The 17,770-nt window shown below is 33.5% G+C and overlaps 1 protein-coding gene across 1 annotated transcript in view; it reads left to right on the top strand.

Moving 5' to 3' along the window:
• Window positions 1-896: 896 nt before the first annotated feature.
• Window positions 897-17,770, top strand: part of LOC136035629 (selenocysteine-specific elongation factor-like) — a 54,330-nt gene continuing 37,456 nt past the window's right edge. The window contains exons 1-3 of the mRNA XM_065717523.1: window positions 897-1,202; window positions 5,845-6,014; window positions 9,402-9,504. Coding sequence (XP_065573595.1) covers window positions 932-1,202; window positions 5,845-6,014; window positions 9,402-9,504 — 544 coding nt within the window. The 5' untranslated portion in view covers window positions 897-931. The remainder of the gene's footprint in view (window positions 1,203-5,844; window positions 6,015-9,401; window positions 9,505-17,770) is intronic.

Below are 17,770 nucleotides of genomic sequence, written 5' to 3'. Positions count from 1 at the left end.
TGAACCACTTATTTCGTATAGTTTACTGTTAGAGACACGGTTGGTCAGAGATGTACCCAAAACAACCATAGTAAATTTATTTGGGAAATATCTAGCAGATCCTCCTCCGCCTTTTGGAGTGACCACACTTCAGAAGTTTACTTGACCACCGTCATTACTGGACCAAAACTTAGATATCGAAGGGTAGAACATCATCAGAATCCGGAGGCTATTTAGTTTCAAATTATAGATATGATCAATCGTATTCTATCTCTTCGATGGCCACATTTGAAGCAAAAAAACATCTCGTTTCACGAAGTCTTGTCAGTGCCACTGAAATGTATATCAAATATTTATGCAGGAATTTATTTTAGATTGTTCGCATCTAGAAAGAGGTGCTGATAAAATGGACACAAACAGACTCGATATATGGAGAATAAAGTAAATCATGGGAAATTGTAATACTTTTTAGACTTACTTTCCATGTTATTTCGACATTATCATCTTACTTAGTCAGAGTTTTAGTTTCTTGTTCTTTCTGTTTTGTGTAGTGTTTGTTTTGTTTATTTATTGGTATTCCGCTTTGATTTTTTGTAGCGGGTCAAAAATAAATTATTATTATAATTAGAGATGACAAATGATTAATTTTTAAGCCGAGGATTTTGGATTATTTTAATTTGTCGAATTCTTGTCTTGGACCGTTGTGAATCTTCACTATCAAGGAATTTCCTTACAAACTCAAAGACATAGAAGGAAACTTTAGCTTTTTAGTAAAAAAGTTTTGATGGGTGAGTTTAATATGTTTCAAAAATGTACGTGCAATCCTTATAATTTTTAATTATATAAATAAGATGTACGTAATGGCTACGTCAAAAATCAAAAATACCGATTCTTGATATATAGCTAGCATAAAAAATTATTTGAATTCCAAGAACGTGTGTCGGCAGTGAAGATGGATGTTATCAACTTTAATATAGGAATTCTTGGACATGTTGATAGTGGAAAAACATCTCTGTCAAAAGCATTAAGTACAATTGGCTCAACTGCAAGTTTTGATAAAAATCCACAGTCAGTAGAGAGAGGAATTACTTTAGACTTGGGTTTTAGCTCTTTTTTCATGGATGTTCCAGGTCACTTAAGATCACAAACAGCTGCCTCAAAGTTCCAAATAACTGTTGTTGATTGCCCTGGGCATGCATCATTAATAAAGACAATTATTGGAGGTACTTGATACAGATTTTTTTTTAAAATCAAACAGTCTTCATGTTAGGTATGCCTAGGTTATTTTAGACTTAGAATACCTGTTACTGGTAGGATTAGGTATCATTTCAACATCAATGTCTTGATTTAATTAATATAAGCTCCTAATCAGGGTTGTTGCTATCAATTGATCAAAGTTGTGAAGCTGAAAACAATGTTGTTGTACTTCATTCAAGCAGAAGATCTATTTTCAAGGTTTTACTTTTATAACACACATATTTTTAGAAGTCATCAAAGGTCAGGGCCCTCTAGAGAAAGAAAGAGTAGAGGTGAGTACTTTAAAATACCTTCCTGTAACATATGGACCAGCAACCCCCCTCCCCCTTACAGAATTCAGAACCAAATCCTTCTTTTGTTCACTTTAAAAAGTTTTAAAAAAAGAATCTCTTATACATCTAAAGATTTTAAAATGTAAATTCATCATCTCATAGGATTTGCGCGCTTGGCACAAGTCTTACAGCAAGCAAAAAAAGATACTTTTTACCTTTGGCATAAGTTTTACAGCAAGCAAAAATGATACTTTTTAAACTATCAAAATTAGATTCAAAAATGTAACTTTTGATTAAAGCCAATTAGAAACCAGATTTCTATTACTGGTTTGGTCAACAAACTAGAGGTGAAAATCCTTGTTGTAATAAATCTTTTGTGAAGAGGTTGGGCCATATGTTGGATAATTAAAAGAACAAGTTGTATTGCAACATTTCTGAGGTCAGTCTACCCAGTGCTCAATTTATAAATCTGGGTTGATTCTGGATATATAAGGTGGACCTGGAAATCAGGAGAGCATTCAGTATTATTCAGTACTCTGTCTTTGATGCGTATTATACTGCTAACTGACATTGAAGTCATTTTACCTGAAGTTGTATATGAAGTAAGAAAATAAAATTATTGTCAATAATTGTGTTTGTCTTTGAGTCAAGGTATCAAGTACAGTTCCTATTGTCAATTGGATCATTCCCAAGGGAATCTACCCATCTCGGCAGACCTGAACATCATGATAATGATTTCGTCTCCATGGTTATAGAGATCTGTCAATTGAACCCTTACAGTCTATGCCCTTTAATTACTAAGCTCCCATGTAAAGTATATAATAATCTGTATATGAATAATAATGTAAAGTTTATAATAATGTATGTAATATTAATAATAATGTAAATATGGTTTATATCTCCTTTGGTTTTTTCTCCAAATTGTTTCTATAGTAGCAAAAGGGAACCAAATGAACACCATAAATCACCAAATTTACTAATAGGTCAAACTAGCACAATAGAACTACCAAATCCACCAAAATTGGAAGCCAAATGAGCTTGTCAAATTACTGAATATGCAAATGAGTAGTACAAACTATGATACAACTACCAAATTCACCAAGTTTGATAACAATTGGGTACCTGATGAATGTGCTAAACCACCAAATTTTCAGTTAGGGGGAAGAAGTGTGATAAAACTACTGAATCTACACAAATTGAGTAGCAAGTAGGAATCAAATACATAGGCTATGTTAAATCATGCTACATGGAAATATATGGAAGAGAAATATTAGAAATGGGTGTTATGGCTTTGCCATGATGCCTGTTTCTGCCAAAATTTTTGACTTTGGTGAAAATTTTATTAAACAGCAAAAATGTTAGGATGGTGGTGCACACCTTCCTCCATTTTTTCCAATTTTGTCAAAACTGTATCTATTGTAACTTTGCAAACAGGCTGGTCCAATTTTACATGCAGAAGTCTATCCCTAATTTGGCAGTTTTATTACAGCTTGATTTGACTCCTTTGATGATGGCTACAGAGAAATATAAAGATGCCAATCTTTATAGAGATACAATAAATGTAATTGAAGGGAGCCAACATTGATCCCCCTTCCCCATGGTTGGTTGGTCTCCAATCATTTTCAACTTCTAAAAAAGGACTAGAACTCTCAGTTTCTGATATAAAAATTGCCCTCCAAAGCTTCTATGACCATTGAGGAAGAGGCAGTGCCCCTCCTATACAGAATTCTCATTTTGGGGTTAAATGTTGCCCTTTGCTTTTATAATAACTGTAGAATATCAAGAGGGATTAAATATCTATTTCATATTTTGATGTGTTTTTAGAGTTTATTTTGCCCCCTCCTTGCTCATGGGAGAGCAATCACCAAAAAGGAAATTCCCGGTTATTGCCCTATGGATTATAAATCAATTTCTACCTTCATCTTTCCCTTGTCTCTTGGAATTAATTCTGTATCAAACGATTCATGGTGTCAGTGAGGAGCAACTCAGCTCAATAGTAACCAAAATTTTACAAAAGTAGGATTTTAATATCAATAGACACATCAAAGAATTGTCTTATTGTGCTGATTCCAAATATATAAAATGTATCAAGAATTTATTATTAATGTAAGTAACTGTAGTAGTGTAAGTAACATTGTAATATTGTCAGTGCTAAAGTATGCCACCAGGCATGTGCACTGGTTTGTCATATTTATTTATGTGGTTGTTGCAAATAAAAAAATTATTTATCTATCTAACTGTAAATCATAAAATTTATTTTTACTGTTACCCATCAAAAGCTAATAACCTGCTAAAATTTGCATGATTTTTCAAAAAGGGGCTAAACATCCCCTGAAAGTCAAGGAATCTTAATGAAAATCCCACCATCAGATTTAGCATACCAGAAAACCTACTGTAGAAGCTCTTATATAGCAAATGTAGGATTTTGTGTTCTCTTTTTTTTTGCCAGAATAAAGATAATGGATGCATGTTTATTTTAATTTTTTCCAGAAGTTGATCATGTAAAAATAATGGTCATAGAAGATTGGTAGTGAGTGCATTTGAATAGAAATAAAAAATTTAGTGCTCCTTTTAAATAACCTAAAAGATTGTAGGACACCTAATCCCCTTGGAACGCTATTTGCTAGAAAAAATGGCCATATGAGGGGGCCTCTCAAAAACGCCCCCCCAAAGTTATTCAATAAGTTTTTAAATAGGAGTTATCTGACCCGCCCCCCCGCCTAACAGCTAATGGGGATAATGCCTGATATAGTCTGATAAAATTTGCATGATTTTTCAAAAAGGGGGTAAACATCCCCCAAAAGTCAAGGAATCCTAATGAAAATCCCACCATCAGATTTAGCATACCAGAGAACCTACTGCAGAAGCTCCTATATAGCAAATGTAGGATTTTGTATTTTTTTTTTTTTTTGCCAGAAGAAAGATAATGGATGCATGTTTATTTTAATTTTTTCCAGAAGTTAATCATATAAAAATAATGGTCATAGAAGATTGATAACGTGTGGATTTGAATAGAAATTAAAAATTTAGTGCTCTTTTTAAATGGCCTAAAAGATTGGAGGACAACTAATCTCACTTGGAAGGCAATTTGCTAGAAAAAATGTCCATGTGAGGGGGCCTCTCCAACACCCATTTTCCCCCCCAAGCCATCCAATCAAAGTTTTTAAATAGGGGTTATCTGACCCAGCCACCCCCCCCCCTAGTAGTTCATTCGGAGAGGCCTGTAAGTTATGAAATTTGACCATTATATATGTATACTATTTGTTAAAGGGAAGTATACAGACTGTTTTGTATTATATTATATTAAATTATATTATATTTTTACACTCCTATTAAGGTACTTAATTGACAAAAATTGTTGCAATTATAATTTTTGTATGCATTGCCTAAAACTGCTTACTGCAGTTTTTTATGTGGCCTAAAACTGTTACTGCTTATGTTCTATTGGAGAGAAAAAACAGAATTGTTTTCATTAAATAGGCCTACATGGAATTCATTCAATAGTTTTTGTACCAATATGGTTAATTAAATCAAAACATTTTTGTAAGTCTATAATATTGCTCTAATACTGAGCCAAGTATTGCGTTTTTCAAGTTTGTTAGATGTTGTATCTAACAAACTTGTAATTGGCTTGTAAGCCAACATTTGGGAATATCCTTTTTTTTACAACTCAGCTAAAAAGCTTCCATAACATTTGGGGAAAACGTGAGTAAGTTTAATTGGTTGGAAAGCATCAAAATCTTGCCTCTGACATTTCAGCTCCTACTATCATGATACAGCTCAGGGTTGTATCTAGGATTTTTTTGGGGGAAGGGGTACAAAAAACTTCTGAAAACACGAAAAAAATTTGTTTATATGCATTCTTGCTATGTTTTACAAGTTGGACAAACGTCTCAGGGGTCTCCAAACCTCCAAACCCCCTTGGATGTGGCTTTGCCTGTGCTTCCTCAGTAGTATTCTCTTTTCCATCTGTTTGTTTATCCTTAAATAATTAGGCTAGTCAGTTTTTAGTTTGGTTTGTTGAATTTGTTCATCTTTAAAAACTTTGATGAATATATACTTTACATTATTACATACTTTACATTATTATTTATAATTACATACGTTATTATATACTTTACATTATTATTTATATACACGATATTATATACTTTACATTATTACTTATAAACACAGTATTATTTGTATGATGTACATCATTTTGTATTTTAAATAATTATTTATGTGCATATTCTTATTTAATTACATACGTTTTTATATACTTTACATTATTTTTTATATACACATTACTATTTGTATTACATACATTATTACGTACTTTATATTACTATTTCAGGGGCTCAAATAATAGATGCTATGGTTCTTGTGATAGATGCAATTAAAGGTTTTCAAACTCAAACTGCAGAATGCCTTGTCATTGGAGAAATAACATGTGATAAGATGTTGATAGTCATAAACAAAGTTGATTTATACCCAAAGGATAAAAGAAGTTTGATGATTGAAAAGGTAAGTTTATTTAACTGAGTTAACGCTTTCGAAATGGCTTTTTCTGGCTGTTGATATCCGCTGCACTTTCTGAGGTGGGTCTACTCATGTGCCATAATTATCTTTTGAATCAATGTAATATACCCTAAATCTTTGAATTATGTAGGCATATTCTGGTTTGCACTCTATTCTGCAAATGACTATTATTCATGCCTGAATTCATCACTGGAACTTTTGTTGTATGCTCTAATGTTAGTGCCTTCATAAAACACCAGACACAGGGAATGCTTGTGGAATGAGCTATTCTAGAAGTGAATTGATTTGTTATATTGAGGTAATATATGGGGGGTTTCAGGTTCCAGTAACCCAATTCGTGTTTGAGATAATTTCTCTGTTCTTTGAATTTTGCTTTGTTCTATGACTCTTTCTGCTTGTTTAAAGGCATCAATACTGTTCTTTACTTATCTGTGAAACACACTTTTAGTTTTTTTTTCAGGAGTCAGAAGGAGGTATTTTTTACATAAGCATGATTTTGACAGCCAATGACAGGGCCTCAAACTAATACTAAAAAAAATCTTTTCTTAAGATTTCCTCCAATTTTCCTCAAGAACGTCTAGTTTCTTGTGTGTTGGCGAAAAAACGACATTTTTAGCAAGGAAGTGTTAGGATGACTGATTTTCATTGTAATTATGATGCATGACAGGTTATCAAATATCGTTTTTTGGTAACAACGTTCTATTGCTTCTATCTGATGCCAAAAGAAACACAGGAGGCTAGTAAATGGGGCAGGGGGGCATAATAAATACATTAAAGGACATGCAAGCTTCATAAGATAAAGTAAGGAGTGAAAGTTCAAAATTGGCATCAGATGGCTTGGTCCTGTGATAAATTGCCCATAACAATGCAAACATCATCATCGTTTCACTTGACCTTGCCACCCTAGCTTTTGCTTGATTATAGCCTGGATCGCATAGTTTTTTCTCTATATACTATAGTTTTAATGACTGTCTATAGTTATAACTGTGCCTATAATTATAACTACCACCTATACCTATAATCATCCTTGGACAATTCCTCTGAAGAGTATTTGGTATACCCTCCCTAGCCATTCAAAGCACCCATCATTCAGATCTATGCTAGGGGGATGTCATTACTATGACTTCTAGTATATAAGTTAGGGATATAGTTTATAAATAAAATGAATTGAAACAGTATAAATAATAAGTAAAACTCTAAACAAAGATAGTTTAAAAATCATACCAAGAAGTGTCTGATTATTTTAGCTTCATATCCAGAAGCCCTTAACAGAAAAAAAAAACTTGATTGAATATCGAAAAAATACAAGAAAATATCAGAAAGAGGTGGAACATTGCTGCACAGCAAACAGAAAGAGGCAAAATATAAGAATTCTCATCTTAAACATTAGAGAATGTTTTGTAAAAGTTCCAGCCAACTCCAATAGGGTGAACAAACATTATACAGATCCAATTAAAAGGGGATTATATGATTTTTTTTCTTTTATTTTTGTTATTTTTATTGTATTTTTGGCTGTTGATTGTAGTTTTAATTTTATTTTTTCTTCCTTTTATTGTAGTTTTTTTCTTTTTTCACTGCTTAAGGCTTCCAGGCATGAAATATTTGCACATTTACTAGTAGTTTATGCATTTTTTTGAAGTTTTAATCAAGAGTTTCATCCGTTATAATGGGTAGTGCTATATTTCGTGCACTGCTATATAGTGCTATGTATTGTTATGTAGTGCTAATGCTATATCAAAAACTTTAGCTGACAGAGAAAAGTTGATTTCATGTTTTGATTCAATATCCATAGAATAACATAAATCAGCTTAAAAATCTCATAAAAATAAAAAAAAAAGTCAAAAAATCATAAAAGAATAAAAAGTCCTTTTAGTCTGTGTTATTTATGTAAATTTTCGCTTCAGTTTGATTATAAACGGAAAGGCAGGTTAATCTAAGATATTGTTTAAATAAAATCTATCGTACAGATTTAAACTCATTTTATATATTGTTTTCATTTTATATTTTATATTTTTCATTATACTCATTTTATATTTTTTTCATTATATTTATCATTTTATATTTTTCATTTCATTTTGCAGTTTTCATTTTCATTTTATATATTTATATTTTACATTATATAGATCACACACAGATTTAAACTCAAAAATATATATTGCAGGCTATTTTATATTTCAACATAGTAGCATGTTACTGTAAATCCTTATAGCTAGCTTATATCTTAGCTTATAAGCTAGCTATAGCTAGCTTATAGGTGAAAAGCTTGGGAAAAAAATGTATTACTTGACTGATTATGTTAACTCAGCCGCTTGGCAGACCACGGTAATCACGTCTTTTTCCTACTTGTTCCTAGATACTACCCATAGTTAAAATAATAGAACTTGCATAGCCACTTTGGTTACTTAATTGTGTTGCATGAGAAATAATTTCGTCTTGTATGTTTCACCTCTGAATTATTTGTCTTTTTTTCTTTTTTTTCACTGTTTTTATTGTTTTGTATGTGACGACTTTATACTTACTGATGACACGACTGCCTGTCCATGGATTATTCTTTATGGTTGATTGTGTATGGCTATGCTGTTTGACCTATGTGATTGTATGGATGAGTAGGGTTAAGGCCTCATTCAAGTGCTGATCTATATTAATCACTAATGTAGGAAAACAGTCTCCCTTTTCTCCTTCTGTCTTTTTTTTAATGTATTTGTGCTGTTGCATTTGTGATTTCTCCTTTCATTATATATATATATATAAATATATATATATATATATATATATATATATATATATATATATATATATATATATATATATATATATATACATATATATATATATATATATATATATATATATATATATATATATATATATATATATATATATATATATATATATATATATATATATATATAGTCGTTCCACAAAAGAGTGTCACTCGTCTCTCGTAAGTCATAATCGGCAAGCTGCACTTGACCCTCAAAATAATATAAGATAAGTTCTTTCCCCACCTTATATTACTCCTCAAGGGATGTTTTCTTGTGCTATGGCTGGCGCTTGATATGTCTTGGGACAGTTACTCAATGGCCATAATGTTAATGGCCGTCGCATCTCCGTAGCATATTCTATAAATACCTTGTCTCTTGATCAGACACTGGGTTGGACGGCCAGTGGCTGAAATTAGTAGTAGTAGTAGTCCCCCTATTTGTGCCTACTACCCTCAGAGGCACCCCGAATATCTTTCAACACTAACCCGTACCAAGCTGCGTGAATAGATTTCAAATTATAAAAGCTTTTATAAATAATTTGCGGGATGTTTGATTTTAGTGGATGTGTTGCTCCTGAGGGCCTTAGTAATTTTGAAAACTTTTCCAGATGAAGAAGAAGATATCTTTGACACTTCAGAAAACCAAGTTTAAGGATGCGCTAATAGTTCCTGTGTCGGCAAAACCAAATGAAAACGAAAATGATCCCATTGGTAAGATTTAAATCAGGAAAAATTAACTGTTGCGAACGGTAGCTCGTTTTAGCTGACAGGTATGCGGCTGAGGCCAGTTCCTCTGCGCAAGGTTGCAAGAAAAGAAGAACATACATAAATACGGAACATTGAACTTAGTTCACATATTTTTTATGGTATACTAGCTGTTGGGGTGGCGCTTCGCGCCACCCCAACACCTAGTTGGTGGGGCGCTTCGCGCCCCCCCAAGCTCCCCCCGCGCGCGTAAGTCGTTACGCGCCATATTGGTTACGCGCCATTGTAGTTGTGTCCCTGTGTCCCACCTGTGAAAATAGATAGATTTATATATGTGTTTCAAACTACGTAAAAATTGCGAATATACAACATTTTTGGCTTTCCCACTACTGGGAGCTTTCCGTTTCCAATTGCCAGCAATTGATCTGAAAATGTTTGACCAGAGTCATCATTTTGCAATCGGACACGCATATTTGTAGTTAATTTTAATATTTTTACGTGTGCCCATAAATTAGAATTTTTCAGGCAAGCATTCATTTCGTCTGCAGGAGTTAAACTACGTAAAAATTGCGAATATACAACATTCTTGGCTTTCCCATTGTCTGTGCATATACAAAGCCGTATGTACTAATAATGACGTCATATGCAAACGCTCTTTTTACAAACAAACAAACATGCATACACACAACTCGTTTTTATATAGATAGATAGATAGGTAGATACAATACAAATTAACTGCGTAAAACTTGCGAATATACAACATTTTTCGCTGTCCAATTGTCGCTGCATATAAATAGATTGTCAGGTTTACCGACCCTCGAACATGCAACGCACAATTGTCCATGGGAAAAACAATCAGTATTAAGATCTATACCACATTTTTCTAATGATTGACCTTGAGCTTTGTTAATGGTGATTGTAAATGCTAATCGAATTGGGAATTGCAATCTTTTAAATTGAAAAGGCAGATCCGTTGGAATCATGGGAATGCGAGGAATAAGAACAGCCTCACCCTCAAAAGGCCCTGTCAAGATTGTGGCCTCTATTAGGTTTTCCATTGTTTTTTTTTTTTTACGGCAAGTCGCGTGCCATTGCAAAGCTTTGGTGGGTTGATATTTCTTGAAAGTATTATTGGTACGCCTATTTTTAGTTGTAGCACGTGTGGTGGAAACCCTGAAAGATCTATGGAATTTAAAAATTCAGATGGATAATTAACCGCTTCATTTGGTTCCAAAACTGTGTCGACTGACTTGTAAAGGACTGCCTGGTCTCGAATCTTGGTCAAAACAATATTGTTGATTTCGTGGACGTCTATATTTTTGGGTGCGAGAATCGCTCTTTCACTTAGCCATTTATTATTTTTATAATTTTTTAGAATATTCGGAAATACTTTTTCAATCAATTAATTTTTGGACGTCACTAAATTACAGAAATCAGCAGGTAGTTGTATACGTCCTGAAATTGAGTCTATCGTATCATAAATGTCTTTTTGTTCCGACGTTAACTTGGAAATGTTATTTTGTACATACGACAATAGATCATTCGTACTGTAACTTTTTTCACGATCCAATTCTACACATGTCGAAACAGCAGCGATACGGTTAGGTGAAGTTCCCAAATCCTGAAGAGGTTTGTTTGCCATACGTACGCACAAATCTTCTATAATAACTAAAGTGTAGTTATAAATTTCTGATGTAAAATCAAAAGTCATATCTGACGTCTCTAACTTTTCGATGGAGTATATCTTCGGACATTTTTGACTTATATTTTTCCCATAACTCTGTAGGAGCTGATGGAGAGCAAGTTGTTAAAATGATGCCAAACAATGCACGAATTTGACTTGGGGTTGACGTTTTGCACTAATGGGGAATATGGAACAACCCACTGGTTATCTACTTCGATGGTGGTACCGTTGCCATTGTAGGTTCTTTAGTCATTTTACAATTAGAAATTTCTCTTTCAACGGTCTTCTTACAATTAAAAATTTGTCTTTGAACGATATTCTTAAATACCTGTGTCCTGGTTGTCATTTATATTCCCTGTGTCCCGGTCGTCATTTGTGTCCCGGTATCCCAGTCTGTAATTTCTCTTTGAGTGTCCCGGTCGTTATTTATATTCCCTCTGTCCCGGTCTGTAATTTCTCTTTGAGTGTTTTTTCTTTTTAGTATTTTTTAGTTTTTTACATTTTTTCTTTTTTCAGTTTTCTTCTTTATTTTTCAGCTTCACTATGAAATACATATCGCCGAACCTTTGTTTTTTTAACTAAAATCTGGTAGGCATTGATGACCTTATCCGAGTCAAAATCCCAAACCCAATCATCATCGCTATCATTTTCAGTTTTGATATGTTTTGACTCTCGCTGTCCAGGTGGATCTTCATCTAACTGCGCGGTTTTGCGTTCTTTAGCCTCAAGCCTGTTTCCTTGCTGTTCTTTTGATTCCTCGGCACGCTTTCTTTTCTGACTTTCTCTATCAGCAGCAAGTTTTTTGGCCTAGACTCTTTGAGCATCTTCATCGGCTTTTGCCATTGTAAGTTCATCAGTCATTTTAAACTTAAACATTAATAGATTTCTACGTGAACATATATGTCTTAAATATCTTTAATGACGTCACCGTCATAGCAAAAATGACGACAACTAACTTCATGACGTCAGCCGACACAGAAACATGACGTCACCTGATCCACAGACAGAGAACTTATTTTTATATATATAGATTGATGTATTGGGGTACACCCTCTATGAAATTCGAGACTTGTTATTCAAGCTTTTAAGTTATTCTGTGAGCATAGAGGTGGAAAAATATGGAGGCCAGTTTTTGCTTAACTACGGGGTCGGGTTTTCCTGTAACTCTGAGCTGCGATAATTTGAATTCAAATTATTTTTTAGAAATTGAAACGTTTTCCAAAAAATCTTTTTGACGGAAAAGAAAGACACTATATTAAAACACAAGACTAGATCAAGTAAAGTCATATAATGATTCAAACTTAAAGACAACAGAAATTACCCTCAATGAATAAATGAAACTCAAAATGAGCAGAAATTAAAATGAATGATGACAGATGCTGCTACAGGTGAGAATTCTAAAATGATCTAAAATTGAATTGGAAAGTCAAATGAAACTTTAAATTCACGTTAATTAACTCACACAGGAGTAGGGACCCCCCCCCCCATAAACCCTGTAAAGGCCAAAGCGTCGTTTGCGCTTTATTGAAAAAAAAATGTATTTTGGGTTGTGTGCTTTTCATTTTTCATAACACAAGTGTAACAAAAAATTGCAGGGTTAATTTCTATAAACAAAAGTGGTGTTACTCACACAAACCCTCTTAGCGACTTGAGTGTCATTTTCGTTTTATTGGAAAAGATTTGTGTGTTGAACAGTGTTGCCGAATCCTTGAAAAAAAATCAAGAGTCTTGGCGCTTCATTGGCACTGCATAAGTAAAGAGCAACATGGCTTCAATGTATCTTTCATTTATTTTTTTTCCCTTGGCCACTTCATATGGAAGGGGTTGTTGTTGAAACTTTGGAGGGGTCTCATTCGACTGGAAATTGGAGGGCAATCAGTTCCTCTCACGCCCTTTCTTCCCCTAATGTTCGATGAAAATTTTCAGATAACTTTGTTTTTCCAGAATTGTCGAAATGTTCAATAATTATGCTCCCGGGGAAAACATGACACTCTATAACCCCTGGTTCAAAGTTTTTAAATTATGCAGGTTGCCCATTGCTTGCATATTTTATTTATAAATGCAGCGCATTAGCGTTAGTTAAGAGTGAGGTGGGCACTATGTGTTAATTTTTCTCTTAGACCAGGGCATTTCCTATCGAAGGAAATTTCGCAGAAACTTGAAAAAGAGCTCGTTTGATTGGAAATTGAAAGGATCAGATGTTCTAGTGCCCATTTTGTGTGTCAAAGTGATCAAAGGGTAGCCACCCCCCCTGCCGTGTGTTTTCCATAAATGCATCCATTAGAAGTTTTTAGATAGCCATTTGTTCAAAAATAGTCCAAAGATCATATAATAAGGCCTTTGGGGTTGACAGAATCCGCCAGAGTCTGGAGGTAAGGTTATGCCTCAAGGCATGTAAGGTTTTTAGGAAAGGGATGGTCGTTTGAACTTTAGAAGGTTTTTTTTTATTGGAAATGTATAGTTCTAGTTCGTTTTACGAGTAAAACATGATGGAGAGCAACTAACCCCCGCCCTCCCTGACATCCTCTTTTCATGAAACGTATTCAATTGAAATTGTGAGATAGCCATTTTGTTACAAGTAGTCCATAACAGTGTCTTTAGGGTGGACACAATCCCCGAGAGCCCATGAGCAAGACTTATAAGTTATGCCCCGGGGCATATAAGGTTTTTATGCAATGGTTTGCTCTATAAGCTTTGCATTGGATGGAGCTCATTTGATTGGAAGTTGGAAGTTTTAGTGCCCTTTTTAAGAGTCAAAATGAATGGAGGACATTCAGCCCCCCCAGACCTATCTTTCGCCAAGATATATCCGATCGGAATTTTAAGAGATCTATTTTCAGCCTTGTTGAAAGGTCCAGTGAATATGTCTTTGGGGATCTCAACCTCCCCACAGTCTTCAGGACAAGGGCTGCAATCTAGGCAATTTGTTCATCGGTTACAAATATTATATGTTAGTGAAAAAGGTATGCCTGTTTGAACCTTACTTTCCAAGAAGACGAGGAGTATTTAGGTGAGTCTTTCTGAGAATGTTGAGGGGAGTGTTGAACTAGATTGAACACGTTATGTGTATAAAGATTGTCAAAAGTGTGTAACACGGGAATAACTGAGTCTATTAGTTTGGAAAATCCAGGAAATGATACGGGATATGATCAAAAAGACAATATTTGTATGCTAACAATGCTACTACAACTACCACCATTACTACTACCATATTATTCCATATTGAGGGGAAATACGAACTAAATCAAAAGACGATATGTGCATGCAAATTGTCAAAATAGCGTATCTCAAGAATTGATTCGGGTGTTAAGTTGGATCTTCTAGAGAATGCTTAAAGGGGCAGATCGTTATACGCTTATCATTTTCTATCATTCAGAAAATGGAAAGGGATACGATCAAAAAGACAAATTCGAACTAAATTTAAAGACTCTTTATTCATGCAAGTGTTTTTTAGTAAAGTACAAAATATTTGTATCTAATCTTGAGGATGCATGAGGGTTGTCAGCTTCACTCATATTAAAATGAGATCGTAGTTTTTTTCATCGTAGTTTAAAGGTTATGTTGAGTCTGCAAGTTATGTCTGAGAATGAAACCACTCCCCTCACCAGAGCCCTCACGTTAAGACCTTTAAGTTAGGCAATCCATTCATTGCTTACATATAGTATATGTTATTGAGAAAGGTATGCATTTTTGACCTTTATCCCAGGCAGCGGAATGGATTTTAAGAAACAGTAAATCTGAGCGTGAATTTTGAATGATGTCTCATTTATAAAAAAAAAAGTTGTTTTACCTGTGTTGCTACTTCAACCCTAGAAATTCATGATTTTTTGGGTAAAGTAGTAATAGTAGTAATAAGCGTCACCCTTTAGCAACATATTGGACTAATAAAGAGAAAACATTTTCAAAATGTTCTGCCCGTCTCTCTTTAACTCTTCCTTGTAAATAATTATGGTCGGGTTCCTATTGCTACCATGCTACCATGCTACCATGATTAGCAAAATTAGGAAAAAACAATAAAAACCAGCGGTAATATTAACAGTACTTTATTGAACATTTCGATTTTCATAGCTGACATAAATTAACAGATAAAACTAATCAATTAACTTAATTGACACACAAAAAACAATAGATGCTATTGTTTTTCGTAATTTTACTGATTTTCTTCTAGAATTTAGCTTTTGGATTAGATTTTTTTTAGGATTAGATTTAGTTTAGATTTTCTACTAGGAATTTTACTTGGATTTTCGTAATTTTACTGATTGATACTCACCAAATACTTAATAGATACTTAAAAAAGACTAGAATGAAGAAATTTACACTATAATATGTGAAAAATAACACAACATACAGTATATAAAAGCGTAAATTTGTAACAATATTGTATTTTGCTTCTATTACTGTATTGGGCTCATTATTTGAAAACAATGAATAACTGTTCCTTATGAACAAAGTAAAGGTAACAAAACAGGCACAGCGGAACAATGGCTTTCGGCAAACATTAAATCCGAGCATGGATTTAGAATGATTGTCATTTATAAAAAATTGTGTCAGCGTTGCCAATTTTTGCCAAAAACGACTTATAAAGACTTTACTGAAAACAAAATATATTTTAAATGTTTTCACTTTTTTTACTTTCATAAATATAAAACTATGAAAACTTCAAGGAATAAATATCAGTATATGTCAATTAAACTTTTTTTTTGTTTTTTTTTCAGTAAAGCGCAAATTATGTTCTGATCTTGAGAAGGCATGGGGGTTATCAGCCCTACTCATTTTAATTTCTGCTCGTTTTGAGTTTGACTCAGCTATTTATTGTTATTTCTGTTCGTTTTGAGTTTCATTTATTTACTGATAGTGTTTTTTGTTATTTTGCCCTTGGAAGATTATTTGACTGCTCACTTTTGGCATAGAGCTCTTGGCTTTTCTTTGAAAAATTTATTTTGTGAAAAAAGCTTTTTAAACTAACTATTGGAAAAGAGGAACAGATTTGATCCCGAATCTCTATGAAAGCTAAGGGTGTTGAGGTGAAACCTTCTGGAAATCTTGAGAGGATGGTGAATTGAGTCGGGATACACTATGTGCCTGCAAGTTGTCTAAAGGTCAATGCCTCAAGGAGTGGTTAAGGGTATTAAGTTGAAATTTTCAGGGTATGTTGAAGGGGATGTAAAACTAAATCAAATGACTCTATTATCATCCTATTATCACATACTATTTCTATCCAGGTTGTCAAAAGAATGTATCTGCATTATCCCAGGAATGTCTAAGGGCATTGTTTTCAAATTTTCTGGGGGGGGGGGCTGAAGAGCATGTTGAACAAAATTAAAAGGAACTATCTGCATCCAGTTTGTCAATATGTTCAATATCATAGGAAAGGCTAAGGATTTTAAACGGAAACTTACAAGGTGTGTTGGGGAGGGGGTGCTGAACTGAATCAAAAGACATTACATGCATCCATGCTGTCAAAAAAGCGTTTTTTTTTTAAATTTCAGGAATGACTAAAAATATTAGTTGAAACTTATCAGGACATGTTGAGGGGAATGTCAAAGTAAATCAAAATTCATTATATGCATCCTCATTGTCAAAAGGGCGTATCAGAAAGTTCAAAGGAACGGCTAAATATATTAAGTTCAAAATTTTAGGGCATGCTAAGGGGAATGTTTAGTAAAATTAAATATACTACGTACATCCAGGTTGTCTAGAGGGTGTACATGCAATATCTCAGGAACAGCTAAGGGTATTAAGCTTAAATTTTCAGGGCATATTGAGGGGATGTAGAACTGAATTATAAGACACTATGTGCATCGAATTTTTCAAAAAGGCATACCTGCAATATCAAAGGATAGTCAAAGGTATTAAGCTAGAACTTTTAGGGAATTGTGAGTGGGATTTTGAACTAGATCAAAAGAAGTTTTGCACAAATTTTGATTTTGGAGTAAGGTGAGGTGAGCTTATCAAGGACAATAAATGTTTGAAGAAAAGTGTGGTTTTATGGTTTCTGGCTACGATTTTTATTATTATTAATATTTTTTATGGTAAACTTATCAAAATTTCGGACTATAATGGCACCTCATTCAAAGATTCAGCTTCAGAACCAAGGGAACCTCAACCAGAAATACATTTGGTTGCATTATTCTTGTGTCCTATTTTTGTTGTTGAGACCACAAGTCCGAAATTTTAAAAAGGCTATTCTATTTCGAAATGTATTTAATTAAACAGAAAAATAGTTAAAGTAAAACACATTGTTTTTAGTTGCTTATAGTGAACAGATTGATCATTATTTTTCTATATTCAAAGCTGTAGCAATATTGTTCAAGGTTGTAACCTTGTTTATGGTTACTATTCAAGGTTGTATTTCAGGGTTGTTTTCAACGATAGTTGGTTCAATATTCTACTCAATTTTTTGAAGGTTTTTTCAAATTTCAAGATTGTTGATTCAAGGTTGTAACATATTCAAAGGGAGTACTTAAGACTACTTTAAAGATAATATGTATGTATATATATATATATATATATATATATATATATATATATATATATATATATAATAGTTTTTTGCCAAATCTTCAATGTTCCTGCTAAGTTCTTCAA

The sequence above is a fragment of the Artemia franciscana genome, chromosome 14 (assembly GCF_032884065.1).
Source record: "Artemia franciscana chromosome 14, ASM3288406v1, whole genome shotgun sequence".
NCBI lineage: Eukaryota > Metazoa > Arthropoda > Branchiopoda > Anostraca > Artemiidae > Artemia > Artemia franciscana.
Note: the sequence above shows the minus strand (reverse complement) of the source record. Positions and strands in the feature narration are given on the sequence as shown.